This window comes from Danio rerio, chromosome 8 (assembly GCF_052040795.2).
Source record: "Danio rerio strain M-AB ecotype USA chromosome 8, GRCz13ab, whole genome shotgun sequence".
In the NCBI taxonomy this organism is placed as follows: domain Eukaryota; kingdom Metazoa; phylum Chordata; class Actinopteri; order Cypriniformes; family Danionidae; genus Danio; species Danio rerio.
The window spans coordinates 13250063-13266465 of record NC_141028.1 but is presented as its reverse complement, the minus strand read 5'-3'; the positions used below and the strand labels follow the sequence as shown (position 1 = coordinate 13266465).

Sequence of the window (16403 nt, the reverse complement as noted above, 5' to 3'; positions counted from 1 at the left end):
AGGACGCAAGATCGCTGAATAACGCGTATTGAGAAACAGCTCAGGTTTATAAATCCACACAAAAGAGAGGGTGTCCAAACTTTTGTGCGGCCTATTTTTCCGTTTCAATTCAATTTCACACATCTCAATACTGCTACATTATGGATTTCTGTCTGAAAACATAACATTATTTTTAAAAGGCACTACAATCTTATCTTATAAAGAAAGAGCACATTATTATACAGCCACAGAGGGGTGCCCAAAGCTTTGCATAAAACTGTACATTACAATAGAAATAAGTATATTTATTAAAAATAAAAAAATACATTTAAAATTATTAAAATTGTATGAGTTTATAATAAATCAAATTATATTACTTTTAAGTTATTATAAAATGTATAATATGAAAAAATATTCTTGAATTTAAAATTAAACTTCTTAAGAACATAATATAGATAACATGTTAATAATAAAAAATAATAAAACTTAAAAACACATACTATAATAATATTAACTAAATATTAGCAATAGCATTACAAAAAAATATTAGAATAAAAATGAAATATATTATATTAAACATAATATTAGAATAATATTAGTATAATTTATGAATATTAAACATAATTTGTCAAATATAACATACAAATAATTTGAGTATGATTTATGGTTTTGGTTTATGAGAAGTAAAAATAATTGTATATGTTTAATATATTAAAAACCAATTATATTATCAGAATATACTACATTTGTTCATAATTAAATTATTATTAGTAGAAGTGGTAACTTATAATTAAAAAGCAAATATTAATGTATTAATAATATATATTTTATGTTAAATATATTAAAAAAGCAATTAAATTATTAGAATACACAATGTTTTATCATTATTAAATTATTATTAGTATCAGAAGTGTTATCTTATGATTAAAAAGCAGTTATTAAGGTATTAATCATATACATTTTATACGTTTAACATTAAAAAGCAATTATATTATTATAATACACAATGTTTGTTTATTATTAAATTGTGATTATTAGTAGAAATAATTTCAGCTTAAACCATGAAATAAAATGACATCCTACTTTATTTACCATTACATGTACATATGCATCAATGGACAAAAATATCAGAAGTGCCATTGTCTCCATCACATGCAACCAGAATAAAGACATCAAATGCATCATCTGAGTACAATCCATCTCATATTTCAACATCTGCATAGACAGCGTGTCAACTTAATGTTGTGATATATGGACTATTACTTTAATAGGCGTCTGGGGCGTAATGATCGACTATGATGCATTAACGACACGGCTTTAACAAAAGGGTGGGTTGCTGCTAAATTTGGTTGGTATTTTTACATCATGTGAGGGTGGCAGCAGTAAAGCTCTGAGGAATTTAACCAGTGAGCCGATGCCATTATTTACAGATAATTCTTAAATAAAGTCCAGAGGCTTTTAGAGGAAGAACTTCTCCATCTGTTCATCATAATCCACTCCTTTTCTAGTTCAGGGGTGCATAAATACAGCTTCCAAAAAACAATCTGTGCCTATTTGTCTTATTCGGCTGCTTTAAGAGCCATTAAATGTTATCTCTTTAATCTGGTTTTAATCTAACCAGGTTCATTCGCAGGGATTTGACCATGAGAGCACTTTTCTGCTGTCCTGAGTGCATTTAAAGCTCAGAATTGTGCACAAGTTTGATGGAGACTGTTTATCCGAGGTCTACGCTTTGTTTTTTAAAAATCTTTGGCCGATTTGTAGGTCAAACTTACAATCAAGAAAATATCTTTGCTTTTTGTTCAAACTACTTATTTAAAATGAGCTGAAACAACAAAATTAGACAACTCAATTGTTTTATGTGCAATCTACTTAAATTTGTAAAAACTATAAAGTTAACGTAATGGATTTGGGTTGGGACAACATCAAGGAACTTTATAGAACTGCATAGGTCTCAAACTCAATTCCTGGAGGGCCGCAGCTCTGCAGTTTTGCTCCAGCTCTAATCAGACACACCTGATCCAACTAATCAAGGTGTTCAAGACTACTCTACTTGATCAGCTGTCTTAGAATAGGGTAGCAGCCAAACTGTTCAGAGCTGTGGCCCTCAAGGAATTGAGTTTGAGACCTATGGCATACACTGTAAAAAAAAATGCATGCTTCCACATATTTTATTCAGGTTGTCCCAACACAAATTGATTAATTTAACTTAATTGAATTGATTATTTAAGTGGACTGAACATAAAAACAATTAAGTTGTCCACAAAAAGTTTGCATGTATACCGAAACACTGTAAAAAGTGATCAGTTACTTAAAGCGAGTAAACCAATTGCCTTAAAAGCAACAAGTTGACTTTACAAAAATAATGAGTAAGTAGACCCATTGTAACTTGGAACTGTTAAGTTAACTTAATTTTTTATAATCATGCAAATTGTACTCACTTTTTAAAAATAAATAAATAAATAAACAAGTCACTTTTTTCCAATACACTTTCATTATATTTGTATATTCTGTATCACGTGAAATTACATGCAGTAACTAAAATAAATCTGCTCTTTCAGACTCCAGCATATCTTCTAAATTCAAAACAAACTATAATTACAGTAATTATTTAAAAATAGATGTGCTAAAATTGCCTGACACTGTTGACTTTAAAAAGTGAGTACAATTGGCATAATTATAAAAATTAAGTCAACATAACAGCTCCAAGTTGCAATGAGTTTACTGACATTATGTTTGTGAAGTCAACTTGTTGTTTTTAAGGCATTTGGTTAACTCGATTTAAGTAACTAATCCCTTTTACAGTGAATGTTGCTGTAAATTGTTGATGTGAAAATAATAAATATATTAATTAAAAAACAACTGTCCCCAATAACCTCAAGAATTGTGTTGATTCAGCTTATTTTAAATAAGTAGCTTGTTCCCTCAAAAAAGGATTTTGGCAGTTTTTTCAAGTTTGACAAATAAATCAAATCTACCGTTTATCCAAGGTCTAAACTTTGTTTGGTGTTTTTTTATAGATCTGCATGTAAAAGAAACTGCATACAAATATAATCTCCAATAAATTTCCTGAGCACTTAATATACACTAACATGCTCACCAAGGAAATCCCAAGAATAAACAGGTGTGGAAAGGATCAGTAGCAGTGTCTGTTCTTCACATTGTCCTCATCATGAATGGATGAGATGCGACAGGTCTATATTTGTTTTGAAGATGATAGACAACTCTTTGGAGAGCAGACTATGCAATGGCACTGCGTCGTGTGTGTAAACCCATCGCTCGCCCGTCCAATCGTAACGCTTTGGCCCACTGAGAAAAAAAAAACATTCAGAAAGAATCTGAAAACTGAATATATTAAACTGCTTAAATTAAATGAAAGAACTAGTATTAGCATTTAGCTAAAGACACGAATGCCATGTTTATTAAATTTAAGATGCATTTTACACAAGACAATGTGCCATTTACACCTGGAATTTAAATCTGTTTTGACCACTTTTATGATACGGGAGGAACTATGTGCTGGTGTATGTAAATATTCCAGATTTTCCATTTAGTTTTGTGAAATAATACGCTTGCACAATTTAAACATTGTACAGTAAAATAATAATAAAAAATATATATTTTTTGAAAATGCTCTCTTTTTTACAATGGCTCTTGAGTTAAACCGTTGAGTTTTACTATTTTTTTTAATCCATTCAGCCGATCTAGCAGGAGCATTTTAGCTTAGCGTAGCATAGATCATTGAATCGGATTAGACCATTAGCATCTTGCTCAAAAAAGCCAAAAGACTTTTGATAATTTTCTTATTAAAGGGCTCGTCTCTTTGATAGTTACAATGTGTACTAAAACCAATAGAAAATTCATTCATTCATCAATTTTCCTTCGGCTTAGTCCTTTATTTTTCAGGAGTCGCCACAGCAGAATGAACCGCCAACTATTCCGGCATGTGATTTACGCAGTAGATGCCCTTCTAGCTGCAACTCAGTACAGGGAAACACCCATACAATTTTACACTTATATACTACGGCCAATTTAGTTCAAACAATTCACCTCTAGCATATGTCTTTGGACTGGGGGGGGGGGGGGGGGGATGGGGACCCATGCCAATACGGGAGAACATGCAAACTCCACACAGAAATGGCAACTGGCCTAGCCAAGACTCAAACCAGCAATTTTCTTGCAGTGAGGCGACAGTGCTAACCACTGAGCCACCATGCTGCCCCCCAATGGAAAATAGTTCTGACTAATTTCTGACACAGGTCTCTATGGTTGCAGGACTGTCAGGCACTGTGTAATATCATTGTGCTTGCTGCAGCCATGGTACAGCAGCAAAATTCATTGATTATTACGCTGGAATGAGAGTATACTTCCTAGCCATATAAGCCTAGAAAATAGCTACTAACTGCAGTATTGGAAACCTAGAAATCAAGAGTAAACAAGGCAATTTTAAAGCTAATGGGTTTAATGTATTTTCTGAAGTTGCGTTTCTATCTCCCATTATTCGCATTTACCCATTTTGAACAAGTACAAAAGCACCTCACGGGTTAAAACTCGCTTCAAAATTGGGCATTTCAATCACTGGTTTCTCATGTAATACTTTAAAATGTAAATGTAAATGAAAGCCAGCTTATAAAATGAAAGTAGTGGACAATTGAGGCAGATTAAAACCCTAGGTGTAGATGGAAACCTCAATTTTATTAATATATTTTCTTTTCAGTATTTTCAAAATGCATCTAAATGCCAGGTGTAACACGACAAATAATGTACAAAGCATGTTAGCAAGAAATTTAAATAGTCAATTCTAAACGTTTTACACAAAAACATGTAAACAGAGTTAAGCATAACATAAAAACGTAATTAAATGACTGTCTAACCTTGTCGGCGATGAGAGCCATATCTGTCGGTTGGGGGTCTGCTTGTTGATAACGTATGTCCCATGGTCTGAGCCCACTTTCACTGTCAGCACTCCATTCTGTTAAGAAATGTACACATATTTAAGCATTCAAGAGATTCAGTCTGTAGATTTAAGATTGAAACAGTGCCACTGATAGGCAAAATGCCCAGTTTATTTTTTTTATAATTAAATATCATAATATATCAAGTCTTTGGTGGGGTGATTCATTGGATCATTTATTCAAAGTAGATGATTTAGAGATTAATCGAGCTTATGAATCATGAATGAATTATTGAATCACTCACTCAATTGCTTTGTTCATAAACATATTCATCTCAGGCTTTGTTAAGAACCATTTTCAATTGCAAATCAGAAGAAAAACATACAATATTGTGTAGAACACACAATTTAGACCTAACTTGGTTGTTAAACTGTTGTATAAAATCAATATTACATTTCTAATCTCAAGTGAGCACTGATCATTGAAAAATGAGTGCTTTGGTTTATGCAATATTACTTATGGGAGATGAAAAGTATTCAGACTCTCTTAAATTTTTGACTCTTTGTTATATTGCAGCCATTTGTTAAAATCATTAATGTACACACAGCACCCCATATTGACAGAAAAAGCCTTAATTCAAAGTGGTATTTGTGGAGAAAACCAAGCAATGCTCATCACCTGTCCAATACAGTCCTAACAGTGAAGCATGGTGGTGGCAACATAATGCTGTGGGGGTGTTTTTCAGCAGCAGGGACAGAACGACTGGTTGCAATCGAGGGAAAGATGAATGCAGCCAAGTACAGGGATATCTTGGATATAAACCTTCTCCAGAGCGCTCAGGACCTCAGACTTCCGACAAGACATTGACCCTAAGCACACAGCTAAAAAAACGAAGGAGTAGCTCCACAACAACTATGTGACTGTTCTAGAATGGCCCAGCCAGATCCCTGACTTAAACCCAATTAAGCATCTCTGAAAAGATTTAAAAATGGCTGTTCACCAACGTTTACCATCCAACCTGACAGAACTGGAGAAGATCTGCAAGGAATGGCAGAAGGTCCCCAAATCCAGTTGTTAAAAAATTGTTCCATCTTTTCCAAAAAGTTTCATGGCTGTATTAGATCAAAATGACTGCTTCAACTAAATACTGAGCAAAGGGTCTGAAATACTAATGACCATGTGATATCTGTATGGCGAGGCAGTGGCGCAGTGGGTAGCACGTTCGTCTCACAGCAAGATCGCTGGTTCGGCTCAACCTCGGCTCAGTTGGCGTTTCTGTGTGGAGTTTGCATGTTCTCCCTGCCTTTGCGTGGGTTTCCTCCGGGTGCTCCGGTTTCCCCCACAGTCCAAAGACATGTGGTTTAGGTGAATTGGGTATGCTAAATTGTCCGTAGTGTATGAGAGTGTGTGTGAATGTGTGTGTGGATGTTTCCCAGAGATGGGTTGCGGCTGGAAGGGCATCCGCTGCGTAAAAACTTGCTGGATAAGTTGGCGGTTCATTCCGCTGTGGCAACCCCGGATAAACAAAGGGACTAAGCCGACAAGAAAATGAATGAATATTTTATATATATATATATATATATATATATATATATATATATATATATATATATATATATATATATATATATATATATCACATGGGCTGCATTATAACAAAAGGTGAAAATTTGAATGGATCTGAATACTTTCCGTACACACTGTATACGTTTATATACTTTTCATTTATTTTAATAAAATATAAAGTTAATCTTTATTTAATCACATCATGCAAATATGAAAACCAGAAAAAAATCTATACATGTATATTTTTCACTGAACTTTTTTGTAATTATATTTAAAAATCTAATTGTATTGTAACACATTTCATCCCACAGTGAAAGCTTTTGGACTCTCAATAAGTTTTTTTTGTTTGTTTTGTTTTTATTTACAAACTGTGTGATGTACTTGATAATGTCAGATTGCATAATCTTTAAACCAACAATTATAAAACATCAAAGATGATAAATACCACTCATTAAGAATATGAAAAATCCTTAACAAAGATAATTTATAAAATACAGTATACACATTTACCTGTAGGACTTTGGCCTCAGATTTGTTTGTAATACTAATGTCAGGTTGAAATGACAAGCTTAACAGCATTTTCACAGTTTTCAGATTATTATGGATTATTTTTAGCACAAATCTCTCATTTAAAATCAACTATTTCAGTTCTTTTGAATGGAAGTTTCTCAAACTGGAAGTACAAGCCATTATTTGAAACACAGCACTAGTCTCTCATCAAAAAAAACAAATCAACAATTGATTTATTGAAAACTATTGCATAGACTATTTATCCCCTTTAAAACAATTTTATTTGCATTCATCACCTTTCCCAGATTGTAATTTATGTTCACAGAGGACAGTTGGCACTTAATTTCATTTTTATTGGGAATGTCCTGCACTTCATACCTTTTGGTCTCAGCTGGCTCATGATACTTCATTATTGTAAGGAAAAGATCTAGGACTGACTCCAGTAAGCTTTTTCCTAAAGGATTTTTCTAACATGGCACTTTCAATGCAACAAAACAACTTACTCTTAGCTGCCTTCACAGCTGCTAAGAAAATGTTGGTCTGCAGCTGAATCCCTCCTCATACGAGTAGATGTCAATAAGGTCTATCTTTGCTGGACATTATTTGTATGGAACTTTCAACAGCGCGCAAACATGGAGATCAGTCAAAAACTGTTAAGTCATGGATTATAGCTTTTGATAATGTCAAATCTAATGTACAGCTTTTATATGTACTTCATGTACCTCATAATGTAATCATTACTTATACTCACCTACTCCGACTCTTTATTTGGAATAACATTATTCTGTATTTTCAACAACAATATTTTAACTTCTGCTATTATAAAACAAGTCTACGTGGGTGGGGCGTGGGGATTCGGGGTCGTTTTATGATATGTTCGTATGCTGTATGTTTTCTATATTAAACAAAAACTGAAATAATAAAAACAATTGTTCACAAAAAGAAACAGTACTAGTCATGTGGAAAAAGGTGGATGGAGAGGAGTAAAAACTGGGCGCTCTGACAAAGTAGCTGACAGGAGGCTCACCGGCTGACATTTATCCAGCCAGAGGAGAGCGAAGAGCGTGAATGACCAATCAATCTGTCGGCAGGGACTGCTGGCCACCCGCCAGATGCCTAATGGAACCAGTGCATATACTTAATCTTTCACTGGCATGGGTAAGATATTTGCAAATCAAAAATATTTGTATGAAGTCAGAATTATTAGCCCTCCTCAATTATCAGCCCCCTGTATAGTTTCTGTTAAACAGAAAGAAGATTTTTCTTCAACACATTTCTAAACATAGCAGTTTTAATAACATTTTTTTTTCAATCTAAAGGCTTAACCAGGTTAATTAGGCAAGTTAGGTTAATTAGGCAAGTCACTGTATAACAGGGGTTTGTTTTGTGAATAACCAAAAAAACAACTATTGCTCAAGGAGGATAATTATATTGACCTTAAAATGGTTTTAGAAATTAAAAACTGCTTTTATTCTAGCCGAAAAAAAAAAAGACTTTCTCCAAGAAGAAAATATATTATAGAAATTACTGTGAAAAATGTATTGCTCTATTAAACATAATATGAGAAATATTTCCATATTATGGGAATTCACAGGAGGGCGAATCATTTTGCCCTTTAACCGTATATACACACACACACATACAAATAAATGTGTGAGCGTGCACGTGTGAGTGAAATGATTGAAAGTGGCATTAGTTCAGTCTTACAATAACATGCTAAAAGCTCTGGGTGTTTGTAGCTTTCATAAATCCTGCAGGAGATGTGCATTTTTCTCTGGAACAAAGTTTTTGCACAAATAGATTTTTTTGCTGTGAAGTGGTGCAGGAGCACTCAACAACAATAACACGCAAACAAGGCTCTTTTCCTATAAAAGAAGAAAAGATCCCATCATAAATGTTTTAAGAGCCGTTTCACCTTAGAGAGCAACAATATAATTGCAATGCTCCACAAAAAGCCCGGGGATATGAAGGTTAGACAAACGGGTTACAAGACAGATGACGCATCATGTAACTCCAAATAAAAACAAGAATCATTTTTAACTTTTGTAATTCATTCATTTATTCATTTTTGTTTCGGCTTAGTCCCTTTATTAATTTGGGGTTGCCACATTGGAATGAACCACCAAATTATCCAGCATATGTTTTACACAGAGGATGCCCTTCCAGCTGAAACCAATTACTGGAAAACACCCATACACACTCCATACACGCATACACTAGGGACAATTTAGCTTACCCAAATCACCTATACGGCGTGTCTTTGTTGTGGGGGAAACCAGAGCACTCGGAGATAACCCATGCGAACATGATGAGAACATGCAAACTCCACACAGAAATGCCAACTGACCCAGCCGGGGCTCAAACCAGCAACCTTCTTGCTGTGAAGCGATTGTGCTACCCACTTAATTTGTTAATAAACAAATTAATTGAATTTCATATATAATTATTAAAATGATTATGTTTGTAAAGGCATTGGGCTAATCACATATCAGAAAAACAATCACATGGTAAATTTGACAGAATTTACACCCAAAACTAAAGCCATTATTGAGTAAACATTATTGAGTACATTTTTTCTTATGATGGGCCAAAAGCCAAACTTGATTAAGGGTGGTGGGCCGAAAGTAAAGATACTGAACTGTATTACATTAAAGTCACTAATTTAATCATATTTAAAAATATATTTAAAATAATTTTTAAAAAAATTAAAAAAAACTTACATTACTCATATTAATATATATGTTTTTTTTTTTACATTTTATAATGTACTTCTTACAATAAAACCATAAACAATCCCATTTACAATATAATGGAGTCCAATGCTGAATACTTGAATCAAGCTTGTGACAGAGCAGGCCTCAGCTCACTCTGGTGGGGAAAACTGGGTTCAGGGATCACAAAAAAAAATTATGGCGTACTCGATAGCACTCCAGTGCACAGTGTTTTATTTACAGTGCTGGCAGGTGAAACAGTCCACAGTGAAGAACATACAGTATATACACAAAAGTGTCCAAATACCAAAAATCCAAAGTAACAAATTAATAACAAAACAGAAAAATAAAGATGAAAATATATATATACAACCTAAAATAAGTATCCACAATATACATATGGGGGAGTTTTGCTCGAGGTACCACTGTAACGCTCTCACAGACTTGGTTAACAAGCAACTGGTCTTGGGGTTTGCTGCTGCTTATATAGCCCAAACTCCCGCCTTTTTTTGGCACCTGCCTTTGCCTTGAATTTGCTCACCGATGTCTTGTGCATTGTCCTCTATCTATCGAGTGACAGTATTTACATTTTTAAAAATATGATTAATTCACAACATTTCATTTCAGTTAGTTTTTTTGTAGCTCAACAAATAAACAAAAGGTTATGGTAAATTAGATAGATTATCTCTCCTGAAGGCATTCGCCCCAACCTTACCATCATTCTCCCTCTACTCTCAGATGGGGTTGGTGGGCCAAGTCAAAGATTATCATGGGCAAACTTTGGCCCACGAGGCCTCATTTGGGCATCTCTGGTGTAAAATAAGGAAACCATTCATTCATTTTCCTTCGGCTTAGTCTCTATTTCATAGGTCAACACGGTGGAATGAACCGCCAATATGAAAACCATGAAAAAAAATTGCATAATGTTTTAGAAGTAAAACTTGTTATTAATATAACTCTACAGATGTTGACTGCAACTGCAAAACAGTTGAATTACCAACATGCTTGGTAAAAATGTAATTCATAAAGGCTTGAAACAACACAAAAGGTAAATTAGAACAAAATTATAATTTTTGAATAAACCAACCACACCCTTATTTTTATTCTATATGACAGTATTATTATATTTAACAAAAAATTATCTAAATAAACAACTTAAATGCCCATAATTCGAATATACAATTCAGCTTTCATAATTTCATTGACTGAAAACATTTCAGTTTTTAGACCAATAATGACCCCTACTGGATATCAAGGCAAAACAGACTTTTAGACTGTTCAAGCATTACTGGCATTTAATTTGCAAGCATGTGATAATAAGATGTGTACTTACAGAAAAGACGACGTCATAGTCCAGTCCAGTGAAGTTTTCATCTGTGAGATCTTCAAAATAATCTGCTAATGCATCCAGCGTCTCTTCTGCTAGTCTCTCATACTCGGCCTCTGATATTTCTCTATACAAAACAATCATTGCAATAGTTAAGGAAATGACAGCAGTAGTGTGATAATGATGGAAAAAAACCAAGAGATTTTATTAATAGCTGTTTGTGTTAAAATATAGTATTATAATGATTTCTGAATCAAAAATACTTTGCGCTACTTGTCTGTCTGTCTGTCTTTCTGTCTATCTATCTATCTATCTATCCATCCATCCATCCATCCATCCATCCATCTATCTATCTGTCTGTATGTAATGAAAGTTTTAGATAACATACTTCACCAAACATAATAATAAATCTCAAATCAGTATATTTATTGCAAATTAAATGTACAGTGAATTTTACAAATATTGTGCCATGAGAGCCAATTACAGGGCATCTGTAGAGTTTGATATTATAATACTTTGTTTTATGACCAAGTAATCCCTTAATTGTCACTTTCCCAAATTTTCAGTTTTCAGTACATTTAATAATAAGAAATTGTCTACAACTGAACTTCACAAAACATGCATTTCATAAGCATCTATAATTCTGAACACAAACGGTGTGCTGACAGTTAAGGGTTAAAGAAAATGCTATGATGGTTTACATATGAAATAATAGTACATATTATGTAAATGTAAATATATAGGAAGCACAAAATGACTTGCATTAGCAACACGTCTAAGTTTGGATACTAGGAAATACTAAGTAAGATTACTGACAGATATTTGTTCTTATTTTAAGCACTTATACTCTTGCATTTTGCATCTTCTCAAGTTAAATCAAGTTTAATTTAGAGGATTAAAGGATTTAGATATATCTTTTGAAAAACAAAAAAATTTTGGGCAAGGTATTATCAGTTGTAGTTTTTTTATGCTACAAATTTCTGCTCTAATTTAAGACCTTTATACAGCCTTAAAAGCAACACGGTGGCGCAGTGGTTAGCACTGTCACCTCACAGCAAGAAGGTCACTGGTTCGAGCCCCGGCTGGGTGAGTTGGCATTTCTGTGTGGAGTTTGCATTTTCTAACCATGCTTGCGCGGGTTTCCTCTGGGTGCTTCGGTTTCCCCCACAGTCCAAAGACATGCATTGTAGGTGAAATGAGTAAGCTAAATTGTCCGTAGTGTGTTTGTGTGTTTGTGTGTGTGTGTCCTGGGGCCTGTTTCAGAAAGGAGGTTAAGTGCAAACTCAGAGTATTTTAACCCTGAAATGAGAGAAACTCTGGGTTTTCCGTTTCAAAAAGGCAGGTTTGTTAAACTCGAGAAAGCAGGGTAAGTCAAGCCTGTTTCTGAAAGAGAGGTAACTTTAACTCAGAGTCAGTTACTGTGGTAACTTACTCTGTGAATCTAACCTGGTCAGAAGCAGGTTTTATTCTCTAAACTCAGAGTTTCTGTCGGTCTCCTCCCCTTTTTTAAAGATGAAGCGGTATTTCTCGCCTTAGCCTTACGTTTCCACCCACCTATTTTAATGCTCATTTTGTATACGTGCATAAAATTTGTATACGTGCATTGATGGAAACGTCATGATGCACATAACTTTTAAAAATATGCATAAAAAACGCGCATAACTGAGTAGGATACACTTTTATTCGATAGAAAATGTGCGCATAAACTACGATGGAAACACTTTTACTGAACAAATTACAGTATGTACATTAAAAAAAAGATCATGATCATTTGATAATGAAAATGTGTGTAAATGAACAAACCAGCAGGCTGAGCACACTGTAACACGTCTTAAATATTGTTTTAGTCATTCTAAAATGCCTGAACTGTTTCAGTATTAGTGTATATTAATTACCTCCGAACGTCTGGTGCGTGAGTCTCCGCGTCTCATGGCTTCAGACGCCCCCACGTGTTCATTGTGTTTCAGCATTGTCTTCTGACATCGAGGCGCAAGTACATTAATTAGGCTAAATAAAGAATTAATTGACGCAGCTTCTTCTACCACAGTAAATTCTGTTTTTACTGTTGATATTTGGTGCCAGTTTAATCAGAAAGTGACGATTTTTTTCTCTTTGACTCGTTGGATGGAATTTTATTCGCATCTTTTATGCAATATTCCAGTTTTGCACATACATTTATGTAATATATTTGGATGGAAACATATATATAGCTATTGCCTACATTTTAGTCACACACAGAAGAACTGTATGAGAATGGCTTATCCTTTTTTAATAAATAATTAAATTAAATTCACCTTCGACATGCATGTAACTAGATTAATGGGATTAATATTCTTTCTAAAAATTATTTTTAGTACTGCTTACCTTCTAAATGTTATATTGACCTCTATCACTTGATCAATAAAAAAGGCAGAGACACAAGTGCACTGTTAAATCATTTAAAACTAATAAATGTATAAAAAAAAGTTTAGAAAAAAAATATAAACATCACAAATTACATTACTTATTTTATTATACTTAAATATTTAAATACTTAAAAAGTGAAATTAGGCATTAACTTGAACAGCTGTTTTCCCACGCTAACTGTCTCTTCTTCACTGATGGTTGCTTCTTTTCAAATATATACACTCATATTTGCTATAACTTTGCATGAGAACATCAAGTTCAGCTGAAGAAAGAAATGCTGATCTCTTTTATAAGATATTGCCATAGTCACTCGTAATGTCTGCGCTCCATTGATAATGCCTTTTTAAAGTCACGGTGTGCGCGCTTAACTCTGAGTTGCTCTACTCGAAGTTGATTGACCCAACTCAGATCAGCTGTTCTGAAACTGAAAACTCAGAGTTTTTAATCTCTCGGTAAATCAACTCAGAGTTCAAGTTTAAACTCTGAGTTGTTTGAACCTCCTTACTGAAACAGGCCCCTGGTCCTTCAAGGTTGGGTTAGACATTGGGTTAACAACTCATTTCATTTATTTTCTTGTCGGCTTAGTCCCTTTATTAATTTGGGGTCGCCACAGCGAAATGAAACGCCAACTTATCCAGCAGGTTTTTACGCAGCATATGCCCTTCCAGCCGCAACCCATCTCTGGGAATTGGGCTAACAACCCACCTCATAAAAACTAGATGTTACAAAACACCAACATTGTGCGGCTAAATATCGACTTTGATATAAATCGACCTGGGAGTAAGTAAAGAAGTATAAAGCCTTAAATGGTAAAAAAGTGAATTACAGTATTTTAAACCCCAGAGAAATCCTGGATTATTATTATTATTACGTGTGTAAACCTTATTAAATTCAGTGATCTAAATTTACCTGAGGTGATGTGCCTTTTCTTCTCCAAGCGGAGCGCTTAAATGAAGGTCTCTTTTGTTTAGAATCCTATCAAAGCACTTTAAAATATTGAAACATCAGATCATTTACAATTATACATTTTAGACTCAATTTTGTAACTTAAAAAAGAAACAAAGTGATCTGTGCTCATTACCTGTGTATGTCTTCCACATATATTGGCTGAAGAAACACTCCTACCACCACTTATTGACTAAAATCACAGGTCGAAACAAAACAGACTGTTGTTTTTATGGACAAATAAAAATCAAAACATGTCAAATATCCTGAATAAAGCATTAACAGTAACTAATTAAAGTAACCAACCTTGGGCTATAATTCAGCAGTTTATTGAGTATATTGACAAGAGCTGGACAACAGGCATTGAGGTAAAGTTGGTTTTATATTCGTACATTCGTTCATTTATATTGTTTACCATGCTAATTTGATTATTCTGTCTCAAATCGCATTAAACAACATTAGCACTATTTAATTGATTGTGTATTTAATTGAAGTTGTACTTTGATAGTCAATGGCTGCTAATATGATTTCGATAATTAGAATCTGCGGACAATACTTTTCTGAAATTATATTATTAAGGAGAAAGTCTGAAAGTGTGAATACAGAACCAACTTAATTACCTCAATGCAACAGGCAAAGTTTTATGATTTATACTCCAAGTAAACTAATTTAAGCTCCTAAGTTAAGCACTGACTAATTTAATCGCTTTGACTCTCTGAAATAGTATTTAAAAAAGAGACATTCACGACACAAACGTTAACGTTATATGATAAAAGCGATATGTAGGCAAAGACTGACAATCCATTCATGCTAACCAGTCAGAGATGTTTGTTTTAACTTCACCTACATTAAGTCCACTGCTCATTGTTGACAGTCTGGAGATTTGTTGGTAACATTTCCATCTGGAACTCAAGCTCAGTTGATACAAACGACAACATTTAATAGTTAACCTTGACATGACTACAGAAAGGATGCAAGTGTCCGGCTAGTCAGATTGCACGCGCGCGCGTTGTCAGTGCTCGTGCCATTTCAAAATAGAGGTCCTAACAAAATAAAAGCACATTTGTTATTGTTTTATTTCCTTTTCTTTTCTGTTTTTTTTTACAATTTATTTCTTCCCCCGCCCCCCTCATTTTTTACAGTGGACATTATTATTTGATAGATAGATAGATAGATAGATAGATAGATAGATAGATAGATAGATAGATAGATAGATAGATAGATAGATAGATAGATAGATAGATAGATAGATAGATAGATAGATAGATAGATAGATAGATAGATAGATAGATAATAGGTTTTTTATTCTATCAATTTAAGAACAATAATCAATATATGTTTATATGTTTTCAATATATGTTTTATGAATAACAGTTTGTTCTAGGAATTTATTTTATTCTCTATCCTGTGAGCATGTGTTTGTCAGTCTATCTTAAACTCTCCAGTAGGAAATTCACATCATTCTCAGCCAGTGACGGCGAGGCGTCTTGTAAACCCTAGGCAGCTCAATACGAGCCGTGAGAACCCTCAGGGAAACACGGGAGGCCGGTAGTGGGACTCCGCTGCGAGGGTTATGGTGGGTGGGAGCAGCGAGGCCCACTCGATCGTCTATTTTAAACTATAGTTTCAAACTTTAGTTTACTATAGCTTAAAATAGAAACCATGGTAACTGTAATGTAACTTTGTCTGGCTGTTGTAATGTTTTGCTTTGTTTTTCAGCAGAGTTGTTGAGCAAAGAAGGTCTGTTTTATCTGCACTGCGGTCCAGCACAACACGGTTAAGACCACATTGATTTATTATGAGCGCGCATATTAATTAGTTTTTTTTTCTATCTGTAAGTTTATCTTTCATACTGTTGTTTTCACATGATTTACAGGTCAAACAAAATAAAATTTACTCTTTCTAAACTCCTGAATTGTGTTTTTATTTCTTTTCAAAATATCACCAGAGGGTGGCTTAACAAAATAGTTTTAACATGTCTATTCTTTTCTTGGGTGACAGTGCATAATAAGTTTTTTTTTTTACTTGTTTTGCAAGATACTAGTATTCAGTGTAAAGTGCAAT

General features: G+C 34.0%; 2 protein-coding genes across 2 annotated transcripts in view; one reads left to right on the top strand and one right to left on the bottom strand.

Annotated features, from left to right (window-relative positions):
• nr1h5 (nuclear receptor subfamily 1, group H, member 5) overlaps nt 1-16403 on the top strand; it is a 612581-nt gene that overhangs the window by 142264 nt on the left and 453914 nt on the right. The window lies entirely within an intron of this gene.
• Nucleotides 1047-15334, bottom strand: fxn (frataxin). Its single transcript, NM_001083016.2, is given in 6 exon segments — nt 1047-3288; nt 4854-4951; nt 10995-11115; nt 14304-14380; nt 14476-14532; nt 15187-15334. Coding segments are annotated over 6 exon segments (603 nt in total). The 5' UTR covers nt 15298-15334; the 3' UTR covers nt 1047-3149.